Source organism: Rhinolophus sinicus, linkage group LG13 (genome assembly GCF_036562045.2).
Source record: "Rhinolophus sinicus isolate RSC01 linkage group LG13, ASM3656204v1, whole genome shotgun sequence".
Classification (NCBI taxonomy): Eukaryota; Metazoa; Chordata; class Mammalia; order Chiroptera; family Rhinolophidae; genus Rhinolophus; species Rhinolophus sinicus.
The window spans coordinates 247,813-270,853 of record NC_133762.1 but is presented as its reverse complement, the minus strand read 5'-3'; the positions used below and the strand labels follow the sequence as shown (position 1 = coordinate 270,853).

At 47.8% G+C, this 23,041-nt stretch overlaps 1 protein-coding gene across 4 annotated transcripts in view; it reads right to left on the bottom strand.

Moving 5' to 3' along the window:
- Positions 1–23,041, bottom strand: part of HERC2 (HECT and RLD domain containing E3 ubiquitin protein ligase 2) — a 154,051-nt gene that overhangs the window by 73,508 nt on the left and 57,502 nt on the right. For 2 of the 4 annotated variants that reach the window (XM_019753190.2, XM_074317766.1), the window contains exons 24-43: positions 20,931–21,101; positions 20,087–20,190; positions 18,904–19,054; positions 17,921–18,135; positions 17,521–17,653; positions 17,298–17,425; positions 17,016–17,211; positions 14,634–14,767; positions 13,933–14,106; positions 13,712–13,848; positions 13,449–13,600; positions 12,649–12,840; positions 7,133–7,320; positions 6,051–6,243; positions 4,956–5,138; positions 3,466–3,647; positions 2,902–3,049; positions 2,635–2,819; positions 2,295–2,525; positions 1,332–1,470 (exon numbers count right to left, since the gene is read on the bottom strand). In XM_019753190.2, the coding sequence (XP_019608749.2) occupies positions 1,332–1,470; positions 2,295–2,525; positions 2,635–2,819; positions 2,902–3,049; positions 3,466–3,647; positions 4,956–5,138; positions 6,051–6,243; positions 7,133–7,320; positions 12,649–12,840; positions 13,449–13,600; positions 13,712–13,848; positions 13,933–14,106; positions 14,634–14,767; positions 17,016–17,211; positions 17,298–17,425; positions 17,521–17,653; positions 17,921–18,135; positions 18,904–19,054; positions 20,087–20,190; positions 20,931–21,101 (3,336 nt within the window). The remainder of the gene's footprint in view (positions 1–1,331; positions 1,471–2,294; positions 2,526–2,634; positions 2,820–2,901; positions 3,050–3,465; positions 3,648–4,955; positions 5,139–6,050; positions 6,244–7,132; positions 7,321–12,648; positions 12,841–13,448; positions 13,601–13,711; positions 13,849–13,932; positions 14,107–14,633; positions 14,768–17,015; positions 17,212–17,297; positions 17,426–17,520; positions 17,654–17,920; positions 18,136–18,903; positions 19,055–20,086; positions 20,191–20,930; positions 21,102–23,041) is intronic. The other 2 variants (XM_019753191.2, XM_019753192.2) reach the window with 2 other exon arrangements.

Genomic DNA, 23,041 nt, shown 5'->3' with positions numbered 1-23,041 from the left:
CTCCCAAAGGATTGTGTCACTGGCTCACAGCACAGTTCTCTAACTGTGGCACTCACTCCCTAGAGTCTGATCGAGTGGCTGCAGCAATGCCCGCGGGCAGACTGAGAAGCCAGCTAAGGAGGTCGCCACACAGACGCGGGCAGAATGGGGAGCATAGTCATCACCGCACTGTTGCCAAGTAGAACGTGCTGGTGGCCACAGAAGGCGGCTGACATGGGACAGCGGGTAATGGAAACAGCACGGGTGCTTCTCAGTACTGAGCTCGACTACCTGGCAGACAGGTTCACTCACTATGACAGAAACGGTGCCTAAGGGACAGGTTAGCTGAATTCTGGACATGCTGTGGTATGCACAACTGCCCTCCAGCCAGACATGTGTAAGGAAGACTCAGATTAAAGGTGGTCACCATCATAAACACAGCATCAGCAACCACAGGAATGGGGAGAAATAGGCGAGAAAACCCAAGGAGAGAAGGCAGAATGAGCCAGAGGTCGCGGAGAAAACCACAAGGATTTGCAATGGGTACACAACAGTCAGGGAGAAGAGCTCTCCAAGATCATGCAGGGGCAATGTAAGAAAAATGGAGAGGGGGCGTCCGGATGGCTCAGTTGGTTAGAGCGCGAGCTTTCAACAACAAGGTTGCCAGTTCAATTCCCGCATGGGATGGTGGGCTGGACCCCCCGCAACTAAAGATTGAAAACGGCGACTGGACTCGGAGCTGAGCTGTGCCCTCCACAGCTAGATTGAAAGACAATGATTTAGAGCTGATGGGCCCTGGAGAAACATACTATTCCCCAATAAAAAATAAAAAATAAAAAAAAAAAGACTAAATTTGTTTAAAGAAAAAGAAAGAGAAACGGAGAGAACAGTATCCAGACCACAGGAAGGAAGAGCTTAAACACAGGTGGCCTCGGTCTTAGCCCACTGTCCGCAGACAGGAAGCAAGGCAGGTCCAAACCCCCAGGCCATGCTGGGTCTGGTGGTGACGAGGCTGAGAGCAAAGCCCCTCAAGGGCAGCTGGGCCAGAGTGCCATGGCTGGAGGGTAACAGGGAGGGAGGCAGAACACAGACTCTTCTTCACAGCGCCTGCTCAGAACACATGCTGCTGGCCCCAGGAAGCACCAGGAAGCTCGGGGTGCCTCACGTGCCACCCCCAGGATGAAATTATTCTTTGTATTCCCACTCTTATCAGCACACCAAGGCTCCATGCCTACGGTAACTCAGCACTGGTCAATCCACCTGAGCCCAGAGACTGGCAGTGACAAGACAACTGTCCACATGACACCAGGAAAGGCTGCAGCTGTTTCATCAAGAAACACCATTGTACTAACCTGCAAAACCTGGTTTAGGTGATTTCTTTATTTTCTGCTTTTCCAGTTTGCTTCCAGCAAGGTTGACCAACTGAGCCCAGACGGAGAGCATGGGCTCAGAGAAGGGCAAGTTGGTGATGCTGAACGGCACTGCAGGGAGCTGGGGAGAGCACAGAAACCTTTAGTGTCCAGCGACACAAAAAACCAATGTGTTTAAGTTATAACCACCATCAAGAGGCTTAATTCTGCAACACCTCACACATCTGTAAGTCTCTTCACATCTGAGAATAATGGCTTTAAAAGATGACATTAAAGGAAAGACAGGGACTTACCTGTATAATAAATATAACCTAAATTAATGCTTTTCTTTATGAACTTAACAATTATATCAGGGTGGTGCTTGTCATTTTCTTAGGTATTTTCTATACATTTCAAATTTTCTCCAACATGTATATATTTCTATAACAATCAAAAACGTGTTTTGTGGAAAAATAGAGTCAGATTGCAACTTAGGTTACATCAAATAATACATCACTCACTTTCCCTATGCATCCCAATTCACGGATCTAAGATGACAGTAGCTGCTATGTAAGTCATGTCACTTAACACAATTAGAAATCATTTTCTACACGAAGAAAGGTCACTTTTTAAAAGGAGTCATTTTTAGGTTTTGTTGAGTTGTTTGTTCAACAAAAAATAAACTTCATGAATTCATACTTTAAAATAATTGACAGTGGTTTGCAGTCACACAGCACCTTCTCAGTGGCTGTCGCCCTGTTATGTCTTTTGAGGCTAAAACAGGAGAACTGGTAACCTACATAAGGCAGCATAAGGCAAACAGAGGGATGACTGCAGCCGGTTGTGCTGCAGTCGCCAGCTTCCTGGAAAGCAAGCGTGACCCACAAGCGGCACGTTCTCCCAGCGCCCGGCGCCGACCGAGAGCCCTTTCCTCGATGCCCTAACACCCAGCACGACTGCACCTACTGGTTTCAGCTGATTCAATGGGCACACACGACTCATCCGCATATCCGAGAACTGCACGGTGATTCTGCCCTTCGGGGTGATGCGGGTCACGGTGCCCTCTCCGAACTCGTCGTGCGTGACCTGGCCGCCCAGGCGCAGGCGGCCGTCGATGCCCCCGATCACTGCCAGGACCGCCATGAGGCCGCCCACGTCTGGGTCCTCGGAGTCGGGCACTCGGTCGTCTGCCAGGGCCTGGGGACAGAGACGGCGAGGCTGAGGCCAAGCTGGGCTTTGCGCGCTCGGCAGTCAGCGGATGCAGCGGGCATCGCCCAGGGCGCACGGCAGGGTGGTGGACACCCACCCCAGACGGCTCTGCCCCGTGCGCGGCGGCACGCAGCCGGGCATTGATGTGCGCGCTCACGAGGCCGCGCCACTGGCCCAGCCGGTGCAGCGCGCGCAGCAGTGCCACCGCCTCCTCTGCGAGCGTGCTGCTGTGCGTGGCCGTCAGGGACGCCTGCGGCCGGGCCTGCCGCCTCACCGCGGGGTCTGAAAGAGAGGGAGAGAGGCGCTTGTGGGCTCTACCCGCGCAGCCGGCAGGGGCGTGGGGCCATGGACAGGGATGGCCCACCTCGGAGGAGAGGTGCGTCAGAGGAGCAGGTGGTGAGCAGGCCACCCAGGAAGCCGAACAGCTGCTGCACGAGGCCCTCCATGTCCCTCACCCTGTCCGCCTGGTCCCACGATGGCAGCACCGCCCGCAGCAGGTGCAGCGCCAAGATCTGGCGGGAGGCAAGCAGACGCGAATGCTGAACATGCACCCTTCCACGTGCCGACATGCGTTATTTGAAAGCCAGTCACAGCCAACTTGATTCACTATGTGTTGACGGGGGTTTAAAAAATTGCCTACATCGCAGACGCAGGAATGCGTCTGTGAAGCAGACGACAGCAGGCAGCAGAACTTGGCCCCTCACAGGGAAGCAAGTTGGCCGCAGCTTGGCGATTTAATTGACTTGAAGTGACCAAGGAGACCTGCCTGAAGACGGCTGCCCTGGGCACCCTGTGAGCTGCCGGTTCGGTTTGGGAGGCCCAGGGGGCGCCCACTGGGGCCGACCAGCCGTCAAGGTCACAGGGACGCCCTCACTGCAGATGTGGGGCACACAGTCCTGCCTGGGGGAGTGGGGGGTGGGGCGGTTACCTGCCGCTGCAGCGCGGCGGCTGTGCATGGCGCAGGTCCCTCCACCACTGCCATGAGCAGCGCGATCCACCGTGGGGAGCTGAGCGCGGCGCACATGCGCGGGGTGAGCGCGATACTGCGCACGAAGCCCAGCGAGCACCAGCCGCGGTGCTGCTCGCGGCGCACTTGCCGGTCTGGAGAAGCTGTAGGCAAGGCAAGAAGACAGCTCGGTCGGCAGTGAGGCTCTGGAAGGAGCGCTCGGCAGTCTTGACCTTTACGTTACTGGCTACGATGTTTTCAAGAACGAGCGGCTTTGTAAGTGTGTCAGTTCCCTGATTAAGTGCGAGGGGCAGAGAGAAGGCTTCCGGGTTAGTTTGAGGAACACCTTACCGCATTTTTACATCTTTACATACACGCTGTAGCTCACACTAGTTAAGGAACCATATCTACTGACAGTCCTAGGCAGCAGGGAAATGATCCACAACTCAAACAGCATCATTTGCCAGAGTGCGTTGTATTTTTCAAAAATATCATGTTTTAAATGTCCCGTGATGTTTATATTAAATCTGCCCCATGAATTACCAACCCAAGTATAAGAAGTCTGTGTTAACAGGACAGGACCAAGAGGTTTTCATGAGCTTTATCCAATGACTCTGATGGGACCTGTCCCTGTCTGCTCCTCCTGGCTCCGGGTCAGCGCCGTCCTCTCCCGGCACAGGCCGAGTGCGGTCACACTACGTGACCTGCTCAGACTCCACCCCCAGCTCACCTCCCCATGCCTGGGACTACAGGGCCACCGCGTCAGACACGCTTACCCCTGCACTGCCACACTCACGTCCTACCACAACCACCTTCACGCTGTCACTTGCACACACTCACATGCTCTCACACCAAACCCACTCACATACAAGTGCTCTCCAGTACACACTCACATGAAACATGTACACACACCCACACACCCACTTACACACCTGCATACACTCAAACACTTTAGTGTGTTAAACTGTATCCCTCACTATTCGTGTTCACTGAGAACCTCAGAATGTGACCTTATTTGGAAATAAATTCCATGCAGATATAATTAAGGTACTGGAATAGGGTGAACCTTAAATCCAATGAAAGTCCTTATGAGAGACAGGAAAGGACACACAGACACAGGGGACACGTCCATGTGAAGACGAGGCACAGACTGGAACGATGTGGCCACAAGCCAAAAAAGCCTGGAGCCACCAGAAGCAGAGCCACCAGGAGAGGCAGGAGGGAACCTCTCCTAGAGCCTTCGGAGAGAGCAGGGCCCTGAAGCACTTTGATCTTGAACTCTGGCCTCTAGACTGTGGGACAGTACATCGCTGTTTTTCAGGCCACCAGTCTGTGGTCTTTAACAGGGCAGCCTGAGCAGACTAAGACAGCTACCAAGTTTGGGCTAAATTTTAAGAGCCACCTTAGGAGGCACACACGACAAAGCCACAGCCCCAGTACTGACTCTGGGCCCACAACTACTCATTGCATACACGTCTTGTCTGTCGTCCCACTTTCCACCAACATGCGCAGCAGCCCACACAGAGTCTTGGTGGCATCGCTCGGCATGACTTCAGCGTGGACCCCAGCAGAAAGACACAGGGTTTGCAGTAAGGTAACCGTGCTGGTAAGCATCACTGCAGTGGGGTGAATGTTCCTTTCAATTTGTTCGGCTTCTGAAAAAAAGAACCAAAATAAAAAACTGTACCCCAAATAGAATTGGAAGAGTTCCCTGCATGTAATTTAAGAGATTTAATATCATTCTTCTTTCTTCACTGTGGAAAGGGAAGCAACTCTTTAGAGGAAAAGCTGGAATTCAGGATGCACTAAAAGGCCCCATCATCTCTGTCCCCACTTCCTCAAAGAGAACGATCTTAGCATTCAGTTCAGAAGCACTGACATGACGTCAAGGATTTGCTCCCTCCGGAAGCAGCTTGTTGAATGTCCAGAGCTGGCTGCTGACAGCTAGCTACACCCTGGACGGAGACAGGAGCCTGCCTCCATGACGCCGACCAAGGGCTGGCGAACCCAGGCCCGGGCTTTTGGACGAGGAGGCGCATGGCAGCCGGGCCAGCTTTCTGTCACTTAGCCAGCCCTGCTCTGGCCTGGACGCTGTGTAGTCACATGCAGTGATGACAGACCTGGCGCTGACCAGCCATGGGAGCTTCACGCACGCCTCCCAAGGCCTCTGGGACATGTGTAACAGATGTCACGAAGCCCTCCTCTCACAACCCCAGACTTCCTTAGAGAAGACTTAACTTCCTGGGGCCACTGGAGTTGTCACCTCTGCTTTCCTTGGGGCAACAGTGCTGCCTCCCCCCCCCCCCCCCCACAGCCCGGGCAGCACTCCAAGGAACGGAGCAAAGTGGCGGGGGTGCTACGTTCTGACGGGGCTCCAGCAGGCAGCCAGGTGGCCGGTTCCCAGAGCCACGCTACGCCCCTGCATCTGAGCCAGGGCTCATTTCGCCAAGACCTTCAAGAGCACATCCCAATCGACCGCTCTGTCTCACGCCCCATCAGAAGGCTGGCCAGCCAGGATGAGGGCGCAGCATGCCGGTGCACTGGCCTCAATGCCTGCAGGCACCCACCAGAATCGTCCTCCGTGTCCGAGTCCTCAGCCGAGGGCTGCGTGGAGGCCGGCAACTCCACCAGCTTGAGGTCGTACTTCCCCTCTTTCCCCATCCTGTAGGAGTTGGTGCTGCCCGTGTCCCACTGGACCCTGATCCACCCGTCTTCTCCCAGTTCGCCAATCACACGGCCAAGGCCAGGCGGAGGTCCATCCTGGAAGCCAGAAAAAGACCAGTGAGGGGGGTGTGCCCGCGCTGTCACACAGACCCTGCCTGTGAGAGTGGCCGTGTCACTGTGCAGACCGCCCCAAAGCCGCCTGCAAGGTGCAGTCAGTCACCTTCGACAGAACGCCAGGATCGATTGGCTCATGCTCCTTTACCGAGAGGTGAGTGGGGAAGTGTCGTCTCAATCAGCAATCCCCCCAGGCCAAGGCGGCGCCCTGTTCAGTGGCCCCTCAGCGGTTACTGGGGTGCGCCAGCCGTTGCAGGACACGGGTTTCTGAGATGCCTCTGCAGGCACTACTTGGAAGAGAGGCTGAGAAAACCTACATACAAGATAGTGAACACTGTCCTTAGCTAGTGACTGGTCGTGATGCAGACCCCTCCCGGTGACTTCTACCTGGGGAGAACTGACAGAGTCATGGTGTGCTACGAGGAGACCAAAATGTGACCCCCACCCAACAGCCCGCCTGACTGCTGGGCGGGGTGCTTAGTGGGTGCACAGCCATCGGATCAGAGGCAGCATTGGGGTCCCCGCCTCACAGCTCTCGGGACACTGCTGTTCAGACAAGGTTTGCACTCTCCTGCTTACTCGCGCTGGCTCTGGGCTGCACCTCAGTTTGAGCCCACACCAGGACTTTTCTAGAAAAAGCTGCCACTCCTCGCAGACCTGACCCTGTCCGGGGTGCCCCTACACAGGATGCTACTCATCCTGACTCTATTCACCTGCTTAGGAGTCAACAACTGTGTCATCTGTCAGCTGCACATGTCCTGAGTTTAGGTCATTATTAATTCCAGTTTCCACCCACTAATGGCCTGCAAGTCAGGATGTACAAAAGGTGACGCATGTGTGGCTGCCACGTTTAGAGCAAATCTTGGAGTACCTGATCGCCCCACTTCCAGTCCACACCCCTCATGACCCTGGTTCCGATCTTCATCATGGCAGCCAGCTCGGGCCCGGACCCCGGGAGCTGCACAGGGGCCGTCTCCTTCCTGGTCTCTTCCAGAACTGTAGCGGACGCTCCTCGGGAAGAAGCGTTCATGTCTTCTTCAATATTATCACAACTAGGGCCTGTCAGAGCATCAAAACCAGTAAGTACTTACAATGTCCTAATCATCAGACACTTTTTTTAAATTAACAAGTACTGATAAAGATAATGCTTCTTAAGAATCCATAGTGTATAGTCTATTTTTTTATCAATACAATAAATACTATGAAAACTTTACTGATGAGAATTAAGATTTTTTTAAAAAGGTAAAGGGACGACAAAATATATAACTACGTATCAGAAGATATAAAAGATATAAAGGCAAAATGATTAAGTTAGAGAGATACTCATCACACATTTTTATTAGAATTGATACACAAAAGATAACCACGTAAATGTCTAATGAAGAGAAATTAAACTTAAATTCTCGAGCTAACGGCGCAGGCCCGAGACTTCCGTCCTCACAGCGTCTGCTTGTAGGGTCGGCCCCCGGCTGGCACCTGGGATCTGGACTTCGGGAGGGCTCTCTGTGTTAGATCGTGGGCACAGACCACATGGTCTCTGCTGAAACCTGCTTCCTCTGGGCTCTGGAACGTGGGCACGAGCCAGGCAGAGGTGCCCACGTGACCAGCCCCATGCAAACCCTGGGCACCGAGTCTCTGGTACAGGAGGCGGCTCGTGTTGTCACAACTCGCTGCTGGGGGAGGGAAGTGAATCCTGAGGGACCCCCCCCGGGAGGACTTGTGTGTGGTTTCTCCCAGATGTCACCCGTGTGCCTTTTCCCTTGGCTGATTCTGCTTTGTCCCATCACTAATAAATCGAAGTTCTGAGGATGACTGCACGCTGAGTCCTGGGAGGTCTAGCAAACCTCGAACCTGGGGGGTCATGGAGACCCCGGCACAGGGATTGCAGCGATGGGACTCTCTAGAACAAGCCTGACTTGCTGAAATATTGCAAAAACACTGTTTGGTAAAAGGAAGAATGAGGGGGCGGGTGAATACTGGGTACACAGTGTAAAACAGAAGCTGAGCAGTCCACTAAACGCAACTCCAGGAGTCTCTCGCTGGACAACCGGCTACTGGTGGCCTTGTTGGCTAAAGTGAGGGGGGCACAGCCTGGTAACTCATCAGGTCTTCATTCTCACCTCCAGGTGGGAGGGAAAAGTGTCCAAACATCACTCCCAAAAGTGGGTGGGACTGGGTCCAAATGTAAGAAGTTTGGGTTCCTCTCTCCTCCAAGATGGAGAGAGAGGTTGTTCAGTTCCCAGGGCTGCAGTGAAGCTTCAGGCAAACGAGGGGACAGTCTTTTCTTCAGGCTGGCGGGGCTCTGACTCTGGGAGGTGCCCGGAGGGGCAGGGTGGCATTCCAGCTAGGACCTCCCCAGCAGCTGTAATGTGAATCCTCTAAATGTTGAATTTACTGTCAAGCATTCGAATACATCTGTAGTAAGAAAAAAGGGGGCTCCTTCTTTAAGTGGCTTTGTATACTGTGGCTATCGCATCTGCATGTATACACAAAATTCATATAAAAAGCTATATGCTAACTCTGACAGACAAATCGTCCTGATCAGGGGAAGAAGCAAGTCTACATATGACCTCGTGGGACTCAACCCCTTGCTTTTTGCAGCCAGGAGGCAGGCTGAAATTTACAGAAGCCCCATAATTAATGATTTGTGTTATAACTTTTACCTAGTGGATCCTCTGGAAAAAGGGGAGACAACATAAAAAGAGAAGCAATTTCTAGATGGAAACACACTTTTGATACATTTTAAAGCAGGAGTGTCCAAACTGCGGCCCAAGGGCAAACTGCAGCCCACAATCCATTTTTAATTGGCCCACAGCAAAGTCCAAAAATATATTTAGTTTACTTAAATAAACCAGGTGAGACAATATGTACTTCACCTCGAGTGAGTGGCCCGGCTGTTCGTGTATTTTACCGCATATGGTCCTTGGTAAAAAAACGTGGAAAAAAGTTTGGACACCCCTGTTTTAAAGTAATTTTCAGTTGCTAATGAGGTCTTAAGAAGTCAGATGTGTGACTCACAGAAGCTGGCTGTTTTCCAGCCTGATGTGTGCTTCTGAATGGGTCATGTGGCCACAATGACTGGCAAGATCCAAGAGCTTAGGAGAGAGTTGGTTTTTCACTTGGACTTGGAACACTGGCCCTTCAGTAGCTTGGCATTTCAGGCAAAGAATAACATTATAAACCTATCAGATCTAACACATGTATAGAACACTCTACTCAAGAAGAGCACAACACATTCTTCTCAAGGGCATATGGCACATTGTCAGGACAACATGTCAGGTCACAACACAAGGGTCAGCAAATTGAAATAGACTAAAACCTTACAAATTAGCTTCTCTGACCATAATGAAATGAAAGCAGAAACAACGGAATGAAAACTAGAATATTCAAAAGTATATGGAAATTAAACAACCACACACTTAAACAGCCAAAGGAAAAAAAAATTACACGAGAAATGAAACTATATTTTGAGATGAATGATAACAAAAACAGCATACCATAACATATGGGATTCAGCACAAGCAGTGCTAAGGAGAAATTTATATCTAAAAAAGTAGACATTAAAAACAAAGATCTCAAATCAGTAACCTAACTCTATACCTGAAGGAACTAGAAAAATAAGAACAAAGTTAGCAGAAAAAAGGAAATAATACAGATTAGAGCAGAGATAAGTACAGAATAGGAAAACAACAGAATCAATAAAAGCAAAAGTTGTTTTTTGAAAAAATATCTACAAAATTAACAATTTTTTAGGTACATTAAGAGATGATTCAAATAACTAAAACCAGAAATGAAAGTGGTGACAATACTACTGATTCTACAGAAATAAAAACGATTATCAGAGAGTACTGTGAACAGCTGTATGCCAACAAATTAGCAAACCTTGGTAAAATGGATAAATTCCTAAAAACATACAAATGACGTGAATTGACTCAAGAAAAAACAGAAAATGTGCATAGATCTATATAACAAGTAAAAAGATTGAATCAATAATCACAAACCTCCCAACAAAGAAAACCCAGGACCAGATGGCTGCACTGCTGAATTCTACCAAACACTGAAAGAACTAACACCAATTCTGAAACTCTTCTAAAAATAGAAGGTCAGCATTACCCCGATAACGGCAAAACTATAAAATGCTGCTCAAAGAAATGAAAGAGGACCTAAATAAATACAAATGTTCATGGAATAAAAAAAACTAACAATGTTAAGAAGGCAATACTCGCCAACAGAATTTACAGATTCAATACAATCCCTAGAAAATCCCAATGGCCTTGTCTGTAGACATGGAAAAGCCAGCCCTAAAATTCATATGGAAATGCAAGGGACCCAAAGTAGCCAAAATAATCGCGAGAAAGAAGAACAAAGTCGGAGGACTCACCTGTCGATTTCAAACTTACCGCAAAGCTAGTGTTAAAAACAATGTGGTATTGGCATAACAACAGACATACAGACCAATACAATAGGATTCAGAGTCTCGAAAGAAACCTAAATATCTAGGTCAAATGATTTCTGACAAAAGTGCCAAGACCTTGGGAAAAAAAGAATCTTCAACAAGTGGTACTGGGTTAACTGGATAACCAAAAGAAATGAAATGAATACTTACACCATGTTTTTTAAAAATTACCTAAAAATAGACCAAAGACCTCAACATAAGCACTGAAAATATAAAACCTAAAGAAGAAAACATAGTGGGTAATCCTCATGACTGTGAGAATTTGGCAATGGTTTCTTGGACACAGTGTCAAAAGCATAAGCAACTAAAAAGAAATAGGTAAATGGGCTTCATCAAAATTTAAAAGTTCTGGGGCCGGCCCGGTGGCTCAGGTGGTTAGAGCTCCATGCTCCTAACTCCGAAGGCTGCCGGTTTGATTCCCACATGGGCCAGTGGGCTCTCAACCACAAGGCTGCCGGTTCGATTCCTTGACTCCCACAAGGGATGGTGGGCTCTGCCCCCTGCAACTAAGATTGAACACGGCACCTTGAGCTGAGCTGCCTCCCAGATGGCTCAGTTGGTTGGAGCACGTCCTCTCAGCCACAAGGTTGCCGGTTCGACTCCCGCAAGGGATGGTGGGCTGCGGCCCCCTGCAACTAGCAACGACAACTGGATCTGGAGCTGAGCTGCGCCCTCCACAACTAAGACTGAAAAGACAACTTGAAGCTGAACGGCACCCTCCACAACTAAGATTGAAAGGACAACAACTTGACTTGGAAAAAAGGCCTGGAAGTACACACTGTTCCCCAATAAAGTTCTGTTCCCCTCCCCCAATAAAATCTTTTAAAAAAAAATTTAAAAGTTCTGTGCATCAAAGTAAAACACAAAAAATATCTTCAATTCATATAACTGGTAACAGAGTAGCATCCACAACATGGAAAGGACTCCTACAACTCAACACAGAAACGTAACCCAATATGAAACTGGGCAAAGGATCTGACTAGCCATTTCTCCATGAAAGATGTACAAATGGCCAACAAGCCATGTAAAGAGGCTCAACATCATTCGTCAGCAGTGAAGACACCACTCCACACCAACTATGGTGGCCTTAATCCAGGAAAACAGAAAGTGTGGCCGAGGATGTGGAGAGACTGGGACCCTGGTCTAGTGCTGCTGGAGTGTGAAACAGCGTGGAGCTGTGGAAATTATACACAGGAGGACTCATGATCCTGCAATTCCACTCCGACGTGTATAGCAGAAGAACTGAAACAGGTGTTCAAACAAACACCTGTATACACATGTCCCAAGCAGCACCACTCACAATGACCAAAAGGCAGGAATAAGCCAAAGGTCCATCAGTGGATGAATGGATGAATAAAATGCAGTATAACCAATCATACAATATTTTTAGCCATGAAAAGGAGTGGAGTACTGATACATGCTAAACAAAATACGCCAGAAACAAAAGGCAAAAAAACTGTATCATTTCATTTATATGAAATATCCAAAATAGGCAAATCCAGAGACACAAAGCAGATTTATGGTTGCTAACAGCTGGGGGAGGGGGAAATCAGGAGTTAGTGTCAAATGCGAGGGGGTTTGCATTTCGGGAGGAGAAAAGGTTATGGAACTAGATCATGGTAATGCTTGTACAATGTTGTGGGGCTACTTAATGCCACTGAATTACAAAGTTAAAAGTAGTTAAAATGGTAAACTTTGTTATTTGTATTTGACCACAATTAAATAAATGAAGGAAAGGGGGAGGGAGAGGGGAAGGGGAGGAGGAAGGGAGAGGGGAAAGGGAGAATAGGGGGAGGGGACGGAGAGGGAGCGAAGGGGGAGGAAAAGGGAGAGCGGAGGGGGAGGGAAAGGGGAGGGGACGGGGAGGCCTCAGGCACAATGCCGGCAGGCATGCCCACAAAGTGCCCAGAGTGCTGGAGGCAGTCACCCACCGATGAGCCGCAATGCTGTCTGTGCAAGGGCCAGCGTGCCGGAGTTCAGCAGCAAGGTCAAGGTGTGAGCCCCGTGCTGCAGGGTCAGCATGCTGAACATCACCAGGAGAAAGCGAGCTTGCGGGGTCGTCCCCAGGCTTGGTCCTGAAGGGTTCTCGTTGGTAATAGTCTGCAGGGGCACGGGCTGGATACCTAAAAAGCATTGGCACCCACATGAACTCTTGTGCCCATGTAGATACGAGAACGTACATGATGCAGAGAGTATGACCAATGTTTTTAAACTCTGTCTGTTCTTCAGTGGATGTCCGGCAGGCAGCCTTGCTGCTCTGCAATAATCCTGCCAGTGTCACCGCACACATAGCCACATGTCCTCCAAGCTCACCACACCCAGTGGTTTTGCATTTCCAATATAACATATATTTCACTTTTCCTCCACAAACCAGATCCTAGCAGTTCTCTTTAGAAATCAAGTATTAATACAGGATATGCATTGTAGGGCGTGTGGTGTAAGCGATACACATGAAAACGTGAACATAGCAAAGCTTTATATTAGGACACTAAAGATGTGTCTTCTGACAAATTCTGAAAGCTCTGTTTAGAATCTGAGAAAGCTTAAAGCAGCTGGATTATCATTCTAATGTACAAAGTTATTCAAGTTTTCCCAAAAGCAAAAATCGGCATTCCAAGATTCCACAACATACAATTAAGAGGCAAACTATGAAATAACTCTGAGATCACCGACATTACTTCGGCATCAATTTTAAAGCAGCCTATTAACCATCAGATTTTTTTTAACTCACCAAGCTCTTTAAATTTGGCATTTGCATCCATCAAAATATTTCTAATATTCTGAACAGCCCAAGCATACAGCTTGCCAAATGTTACTTCCAGCAGCATCCGATTGAAAGGTGGGATCAGATCAACATCCTTCAAGCAATCCGTAAGGGGTTCCCTTCCAAAGATAAAGAATTCTACTTAGAACATGGCAGACTTTCAACTTCCATAGAACACCGCGCTGTTGGCACAGCTCCCTTGATTAGGAAAAAGCGTCACAGAGGTTTACCCTATGTCAATCCCCTGCGGAATGAGTCTCTGCCATCCGCAGAACATGGCGTACTGCACAGATGGGAGTAAGGAGTTTCTCGTCGCCAGTTTTAATATGGTGTCTATCCCTTCCAGGCGGACCTCCGCTCTCTCCAACTGCAAAACAGACGCGCAGTCAGGGTCCCGCGCAGTCAGGGCCGCGCGCAGGCGCCACACACACAGGGGCAGCAGCGCCTGTACCTGTTTCAGCAGGCATTTCCTCATCTTCTCCACGTCCACAGGCTCTTCTTTGAGGGCGAAGTCGGCGATCATGCTGAGGAGTGCAGACTGCGGGTGAAGACCCTGGACATTCTGCTTCAGCCACTTGTACCTGTGAACCCCTGTGACTGTGCTCAGCAGGGGCTGCCATTTATCCTGACAAAGGAAAACACTGCGCCATGAGCTTCTCCTACAGACAGTGATGTGCGCTCTAAAACATTCGGCAAATAAACTTCAATATAAATGCAGTCTGTTCAAGGTGGTCAAATACTTTAAACTTAGTAATTTATAGTAAAAATAACTGTCATAAATAGGCTAGTAAATGAATTTAAAATGTCTATACTTATGTACTTTGGAACAGCTAACTTGGCGTACAAAGGTACCTTATCATCCACGTTAATAGCCTCAGGGACCAGGACAGTTTCTAGAGCAAAGGATAATGAATGAATGAATGCTGATAACACTGTCCTACCAAGAGTAAAGGGAAAAAGGAAAACCCTTCTCCGGCTACGGACCTGACAGGGCACCACTAAGCATCACTGGGGCATCACCCATGCTGTCACTAACCCGCTGTGCCCCCCACCCCCACTGATGCCTAAGGACCAAGCAACAATACGTGTGCATTCTGTGGCTGTGTGCTGGGTTCCTAGTCAGCAGTCTCACAATCACAGAAAACACTTCACCTTGGGCGATTTGATTGTCATGGGTCTTTTGTCCACATTTACGGGGCTATGAGGCAAAATGCAAGCTTCTTCTAAATCACTCTCTTCGTGCCCAATTTTTTCTTCATCATCAGTAGATTCTGGCTTCTTAGGAACTGTAGTTAAAAACATCATTCATTATGAAAATTGTTTACTTAAAGATAGTTTTAAATTAAGAAATATTTAAATTTGCATAAAGATAAAGGACACGAATATTTTAATATTCACTATCAACTGAAATGTTCAAACTACCATAACAACTCTCACATGACCTCCAGGAATGACACTGCTACTCCATGTCAGGGACAGGACAGTGAGGTGAGGCGCTACCATGGAGAAGCCCTGAGAATGGGAAGGCCAGGCGTCCTCCAACGTCTTCTTAAAAGGCTAGATGGTGTACATTTTAGTCTCCGCAGGCCATTCAGTCTATTGGAAATTTTCAACTCTGCTACCGCAGCATGAAAAGTAGCTAACTTTGTTTATGAATGCTGTGATTTCACCTACATAGAATTTTCACGTGTCAAACATGTTGTTCTTCTGATTTTTTATTTAAAATGCAAAAACCAGTCTTAGCTCATGGATAGTGCACAGCAAGCAGCAGGCTGCATGTGTCCCCAGACACGAGCTTGCCCATCCAGGACTAGTACAGTGGGGACTGTCACCAGGGTGCACTGGAAGACCTGGAAGCCTTTTACTACGCTAGTCTCTTTACTTAGGGAAGTTGCTGTTGGATCTGCAGCGTGGTATGTGGTGTTGCTTCCATCTTTTTGGTTCCTTTCAAGGCTTAAGTCTAATTCTCATCAGCATATAATAGAAATAACAAGCAGCATGATATTCACCCAGGCAGTAAAACATGAACACAGAAGGTCTGGGTTGCTGGAACACTGCAAATTCTCAAGGAAGGCCTGTCCCTTCGGCTGGCCTAGTGAGTTCTGCCTGACAGTGTCCCTGTGTGCTGAGGCCTAGGACACGTTTACAGTTTGACCGGAGTTCATACCAACAGTGTGACTTATGGGGACCGCCGGTCTCTGCGCTGGGGGCTGCAGTCTGCGTCACTGAGAGCGATCATGCAGGCCCCTTGCGTCTGTGTGGCTGACCCCTGGTAACAACCCCGACAATAGGCTCTGGCCAGCATTGCTGGCTGACAGTCTGTCACACATGTTGTGACACATCATGCTGGGAACTAAGCACAGGCTGTGCGACTCCATTGGCAGGAGACACTGAAGTTTGGGCCTGGTTTCTTCTGGCATTCCCTCTACCCGGCTTTCGTTGTGCTGATTTTCACCTGTATTCTCTCACAGTAATGAGCTGTAACGCAAGTGTAACCACTGCTGAGTCCTATGGAGCCCTCCCAGCAAGACACCTCAGTTACTGATGACCTTGGCAACCCGACACAGCACCAGTATATTATTTAAAAGTAACTTAATTTTCTTTAAAAAAAAAAAAAAAAGAAAAAGAAAAACAGCTTCAAACATCACACAATTAAATAAATAAGTAAACCCATAAGAAACTTTAAGAGGTGCCCTATGGGCTCGGAACCTCAGAGCGGTGGCCAGAGGGTGGGGGACACTGTCCCCAAGCCTGTGCTGCGGCTGAGCCTCTGGCTGCCTGGGTTAGAGGGCCTCAGAAGTGTTCCTGCCATGACTTCCTGACCCAGAGCATCTCCAGGGCTCAGACAAGCTGATGTAGTTTCAGGGCTGCTCGGAACAATCAAGTCAGAGCTCTACAACAAGGCCGTCGCTCGTAACACTGCTGTTCAGAACGTCCATCAACAACTCAAGAATTAACATTGTTTAATAAGCTGCTCTGTGCATAAACCAGTATAACCATAAGAATAAAATCAGAAATTTCTGTAGACTTGTTTATAATCACAAGTGACTAAATTCTATAGAATTTTACGTAATTTTACTCAAATTTTGGTTATTTGACACAAAAAGTTTTTTCCATATCCCTACCAGTTTCTTCCTGAAAATATTCTTAATCTTCTAATTGCTATATAACAATTCTCTGTGTGTCAGAATACTCATGTCTTTATAAGAATAGCAAGACTCACTGAAAGACCCAGCATTCCAACAGATAGCGAACACTTCCTTTTCCCCATCGGTACAATAACCTTTATCGTACTTACCTTTTCCAACATGCACTTACTCGTTACCAAATCACAAGACGCACAGTCCCAAAGGGGCATCACTACCTGATGTCCTGGAAAACTAAGTGGGACTTGGGTATTGAATCACCAGCACATACAGGAATTGTTATGACTGTTGTGCATGTCACGTGTAACACGTGACTGTGGCCAAGGCACAGACTCAGCTACACGGAGAGCCCACACTGGGACAGTGTTTCCTGCCTTTACGTTCTTACCTCTCTTTTTCCTTCGTTCTCGAATTATCTTCTGAGCTATCCTCCTCCAGCGAGGCAAAGAATTTAACAGTTTAAACTTGGACATGATGGAGAGGTCATTACAAACTGCTGGTCGCAACTCATTAAAGAGGAACCGCAAACGTTCGATGACTGGAGCACAGACCTCCTTATAGGATCGGCCCTGTTCTTGGTGTGTCTACAAAGTCAAACGTGAAAAGACAGCAACCAACATTTTACCAACTGTCTGCAAAGCATGACGAAGGTGCGTCCAAGTCTACTTACCTTAATGAGCGAGCATTTCGCTTGGTAGACCACTCTACAAACATCCACCACAGACTTGGGCAACACTCTATGCTTCATGTGCTCGATACCCAGTGCGCTGGCATGGACCAAAGACAGTGCCACGGGACCTGGAAAGACATTCAACCAAGGGGCAGGGTACGAATGAGTGTGCACGGGTGTCAGCCAAAGGTGTGTAGTGTCGCCAGAGCTGCGAGCACCGTACCTAGATCTTCATGCTTTAAGAGGCAACAGAACAGCAGGCGGCCCACCTCTTCCACAGGGTGCTCGGCAGGAAACGTGATGGGTGTGGTCAGGTGGCACTGCCTACAGTACCTTTCTATCTGACACAGGAAGTCCTGCAATAGAAATAGCTGAAGGTCACTGCAGAGCCAACTCGCATGTCACCATGAGCGCTAAGCTCATGCCACGGCTTCCCACGCATTTGCAGTCAATGCACGCTACAGCCTTGTTGGCATGCTAAGCCGCCCCAACCTGGCACCTCAGTGCCAGCGCTCCGAATAACATGTACACAAAGGCTGTGCTGAGCTAGTCATGGGGCACAAAGGTGGCCACCTGTCATCCTAAGGTAAATAGGACACTGCACGTGCGACGGCCTCACTCACCTTCACAGTGTGGTCCTGGGTGTCATTGTCAGCCAGGGCCTGCAGGAAGGCCTGGGAGTGGTCGCCCAGGGCACGCCTGTGGGGGTAGAGACGGGACTTGTTGGCAGGCGTGCCTCCGGGAGAGCTGCAGTGGTCCTCGTCCTTCTCCTCGTTGTAGCTGTAGTGGATCTGGCTGGTCTGCAGGCCTCCAGAGAAGATGGATGACTGTAGCCACTCTAGAAAGTGCAAACAGTAAAACCCTGAGCGCACTGTTCAGAAATCAACAACAACAAAGAAAAATAACTGAATACACGATTGATTTAGGAGTGAAATCCAGCATGCCTCCTGTGAGAGTCACTCCTCACAGTTACACAGATCGGCTTGTAATTCCACTCACTTCACTGCACTCTGCTTTATTAGGCTTCGTGGGTCAGGCGTTTTCAACATTGAGGCAAGAACCCCCCCAGCAAAGATTATGACTAGCTGAAGGCGCAGATGATGCTTAGCATCATTAGCAGCCAAGGATGCTTAGTAAAGCATGTACACTTCCCTAGACATAACGCTCTGGTACACCTAACAGACTACAGGCTAGTGACTCATATAGCATTTCTATGCACTGGGAAACCAAAGCATCTGCGGGGCCCCCGACAGTTGCTGTGTTGTGCTGGTCTCGACCCGACCCCACAGGACCTCTGAGGTGTGCATGTATCACTTTCTGCCTATTCAACACACTTTACGCATGTGTCAGGACTCCGGACAAGAGTGCTAGCACATGTTTACTGGACAGCTGAGACAGCGCGGGGTCGTCTGACACCACAGGTACCATGTGAACCTGGGCTTTGCCTTCTAACAGGAGGGCAGCGTGAGGTGCCACGTTCCCAAGTAGTGACTCAGGTTCAACTGGGTACCTGTGTGCTACAAAGTACCGCTAGTGTGCGGACTCCATAGTTCAGGGGGTCAGTGAAGGATGCTCATCTGCTAGCAGAAAACACAATTTTTCTTACTGGCGCATTCAACCTCCACAGGAGACAGCGGTGTGCTCATAGCCAAATAGGAAGCATGTAGTCCGAGCAGCAGGCCCAGATTCCTCTCTGTGTCCATCAGAGGTGAAGACAGACTCCCCAGATCTGGTACGGTGACAACTTCCTGGTCAGGCTGGGAAAGATCAATTTCATCATCAGTCTGAGAAAACAGGTTAATAAAAAACATCAAACCAAGAAGAGCAACAGCTTCTACCCTAAACAAGACCTACGGCCATGAGGGAGATAGGCAGGTGCTCTGGATGGCCTGTTCTGCATCCTGTACCAGGGAGCTCATGCCGCCCCCAAAATAACAGAAGAGAGAAGCCACACACATCCTACAAAGCAGATGTTAATTGCACAGGTCAACTGGTGGGAAAACCGTGGTGCATGTAAATAAGCTCACTAGAAATCTCCTTAGGGAATAAAATAGACGTTTCCAGAGTGACTGTATATCAATGCTCCAGAAAATATATTGAATTGTTACATAAAGAACCCCAAGACACACAAAAATATGACAAGTATTGTTATGAGTCAGTGGGCTGTGAGCACACATGTGGAGAAAAATAAATGTATTCCCACAAAGAACAAATGGAGTTTGAAAAGGAAGAGTTTAAATGAAAATAACCTTAACCTTTCCCAGTCACACTAGACAATAAGCAAAGTTAATTTTCCCCTTCATGAAATGCTTCAAGCCCTACCCTTGCAGCATTTAATAAATGTCATTACCTCAGGGTCCACAGCTGGAAAGCCAATCCCAATATATAAACTCCAGTGCTCTCAGATACATAAAAAGGACATACTTCTATCCTACAAAACTGTGTCACTGGACAGCTATTCCCAAAAATACATAGCTCAAGATGGTAAGTCATTCCAAACTGCTGTGTAAGCTTACAATAAAGTTGTAAAGCCCTACGGTTATCCTTTTACTTTGTGTGCAAGTGTCTACATTTTTAAAAATTAACAATTTTAAAAATAATGATTCAAGACCAGTACACCATAAATCTTAACACAAATAAATGTAAATTTGCTTATTACAAAAACCTCTAAAGGAGCTTCATGTTATCATGTAATGACACCCTACTCCAGCCCAGCCTGCAGAAGACCCAGCTCTCCATCCTTCAGGGTGAAGCCCCGTGATGCCCAGTGTACCCCTGCACAGCCTCACCTCCAGGTACTGGCCAACACAGAAGGCATGCATGGACTCTCGTGTGTCCTCGAACTGCAGAGCAGCTTCCAAAGCCACCACTGGGTCTTCCCCTGCAAACTGAGCTGAGGTGAAAGGAACAAAGGCACGTGACTTCCAGACGGTCGCCCACAGGAAGCAAATTAGGCAGCTTAACTCCAAAGTCAGAGTCACTGAAGTATAATGACCTCCCACTCATGCCCAGGGCTGCCTGGGCCAACTCACAACTCGGAACAAGTACCAACAAGTGTTGGGACAAAAATGCATAATGATGAGAAATTCTTCAAATGTGCCTGAATCTACTGATAGGACAGAAACCAAAGTCACAGGTAGATTAAAATGTGTGGGGGATGGAGCAGTACTAAATTGATCGTTTAAAAGCCAAATGTGGGGTGGCCAAATGGCTCAGTTGGTTAGAGCATGAGCTCTGAACAACAGGGTTGCTGGTTCGATTCCCTCATGGGCCAGTGAGCTGTGCCTTCCACAACTAGATTGAAGACAATGAACTGCCACTGAGCTGCCGGTAGGGTGGCCCGATGGCTCGCTTAGAGCGCGATCTCCCAACAACAAGGTTGCCGGTTCAATTCCCGCATGGGATGGTGGGCTGCAACCCCTGCAACTAAAGATTGGAAACAGCGACCGGACTTGGAGCTGAGCTGCGCCCTCCACTAGATTGAAGGACAACGACCTGACTTGGAGCTGATGGGCCCTGGAGAAGCACACTGGTCCCCAATATTCCCCAATAAAAAAATAAACAAGCCAAATGCTTTGCTTAAAATAACACGTGCTGCAACTTTTAACCACGAAGTAGAAAGCAAGGCCTTACCAAGAATACTATTTCCTGTTAAGGACTGGGTCTGGAAGTCCTTTATATCATACACTTTCCCGTCAATCACAGTCCAGAAGCCACCGTCTTTGTTGTGGTTCTCCAAATCAGCTTTGCGTATAAGTGTCACCTCCTCATTATTTCTACAGTTCTGACCTGTAAAAAATGACTCTGTATACACAGAAACCATAATCAGTAAATCAATAGGTCAATAGATAGAATGACTAGAACTGTGTGAAAGAACTACAAAGGGAAAGAGGTCTACAACCACAATGGGAGATTAATGTAGTCTTGCTGTAGCTAACACCACAAACAAAAATTCAGCAAGAATACAGAATGATTTAAAATCCGAAAACAAAAATACCACCATGTGAGCAGCATGAATATCAAATCGGGCCATATACCAGGCAACAGAGTAAATCTCAAAAATTTCAAAGAAATGAGGTTTCAGAGCATGGGCGCTGACCACAATGCAGTTAAATTAGAAATAGGTAACAAAAAGTCCTCTACATATTTAAAGTTATGAAATATATGTATAAGTCACTCAAAATTTCCAGAAAAAAAATGACCATGAAAATTAGAAAATGCGTTGAAATGAATGATAATGAAAATACTAGAGACCAATACTCGTGACATACACATACAGTTAAGTGTATGTTTGAGGGCATCTAGTCCTTTAAATATATATATTACGAAAAAAGAAAAGCTAAAAGTAAATGTTAGTAAACATCAAATCAATAAAATCCTGAGTTCATAATGATACTCGAAAAAACCTCACTGGAGACCTTTGGAAGCACTGGGACACCAACTCCATATCATGAAAGATGGTTAAAAGGAAGGTAGGGGACAATCAAATCAGGATCATGTCCTTCCTGTGCAAAGTGTACCTTGTGCTTAAGGGCCAGGCTGCTGGAGGCTTTCCAGAGGACAGACTATGCATGAATTCGCCTGTCTAACGGAACCAAACTGAAGGTGGGGCCACCCAGGCCATGTGCCTCCGAGCCCATGAAACAGGAAGCTGGCCCATCAACACTGAATCCAAATGTCATCAAGCCAATGCCTACAGCCAGCAGTTTACAGAAGATGTAACTGATACAAGACGTTAGGCTAAAAGAAGAAAATGCCAAGTTCAAAAAAATGTGAAATTCTCAGAACAAATGATCTGCTTCTTTGAAAAATAAACAGTAAGACCAAAGAGAGGGAGAGGATGGCCTAAAGATAGGATGTCAGGGGGAAAGAAACCAGAAGCACATATCAACCAACATGCAGAACTAATATACAAAAATTAACTCAAAATAGATCAAACATCTAAAAGCCACCAAACATCTAAAAGTATCAAACTCTTAGAAGAAAACACAAGAGAAAAGCTTCATGACATTGGATTTGGCAAATATTCTTGGACAAGGTGCCAAAAGCACAAGTAACAAAAGAAAAAAACTAACAACTTGGACTTCAACAAAATTAAACATCAAAGGACATTCTCAGCAGAGTGAAAAGGCAACGCACAGAATGGCAGAAAATATTTGCAAATCATATATATCCAGAATATATAACAAACTCCTACAACTGAACAGGAACAACAAAACATAGGAAAAGGACTTGCATAGACATTTCGGAAATATGCAAATAGCCAAAGCATATGAACACATGCACATCCCCACTAATCATGAGGGGAAACCAAATCAAACTACAATGCAATACCACTTCATCCCATTAGGATGCCATTATCAGAAAGGAGGGGAGGGGAGGGGAGGGGAGGGGAGGGCAGGGGAGGGCAGGGGAGGGCAGGGGAGGGAAAGGGAAAACAGAGAGGGAGGGAGGGAGGGAGGGAGGGAGGGAGGGAGGGAGGGAGGAAGGAAGGAAGGAAGGAAGGAAGGAAGGAAGGAAGGAAGGAAGGAAGGAAGGAAGGGCAAGTATTGGCAATACTGTGGAGAAGCTGTAATAGACCCCTTCCTGGGCATTGCTGGTGGGAATATAAAATGGTGCAGCTGCCGTAGAAAACTGCATGATGATGGATCCTCAAAAAGTTAAACGCAGATTAGCATATGACTCAGCAATTGCACTTTTGGCCACTAAGAACTGAAAGCAGAGACTTAGACAGACATTTGCAC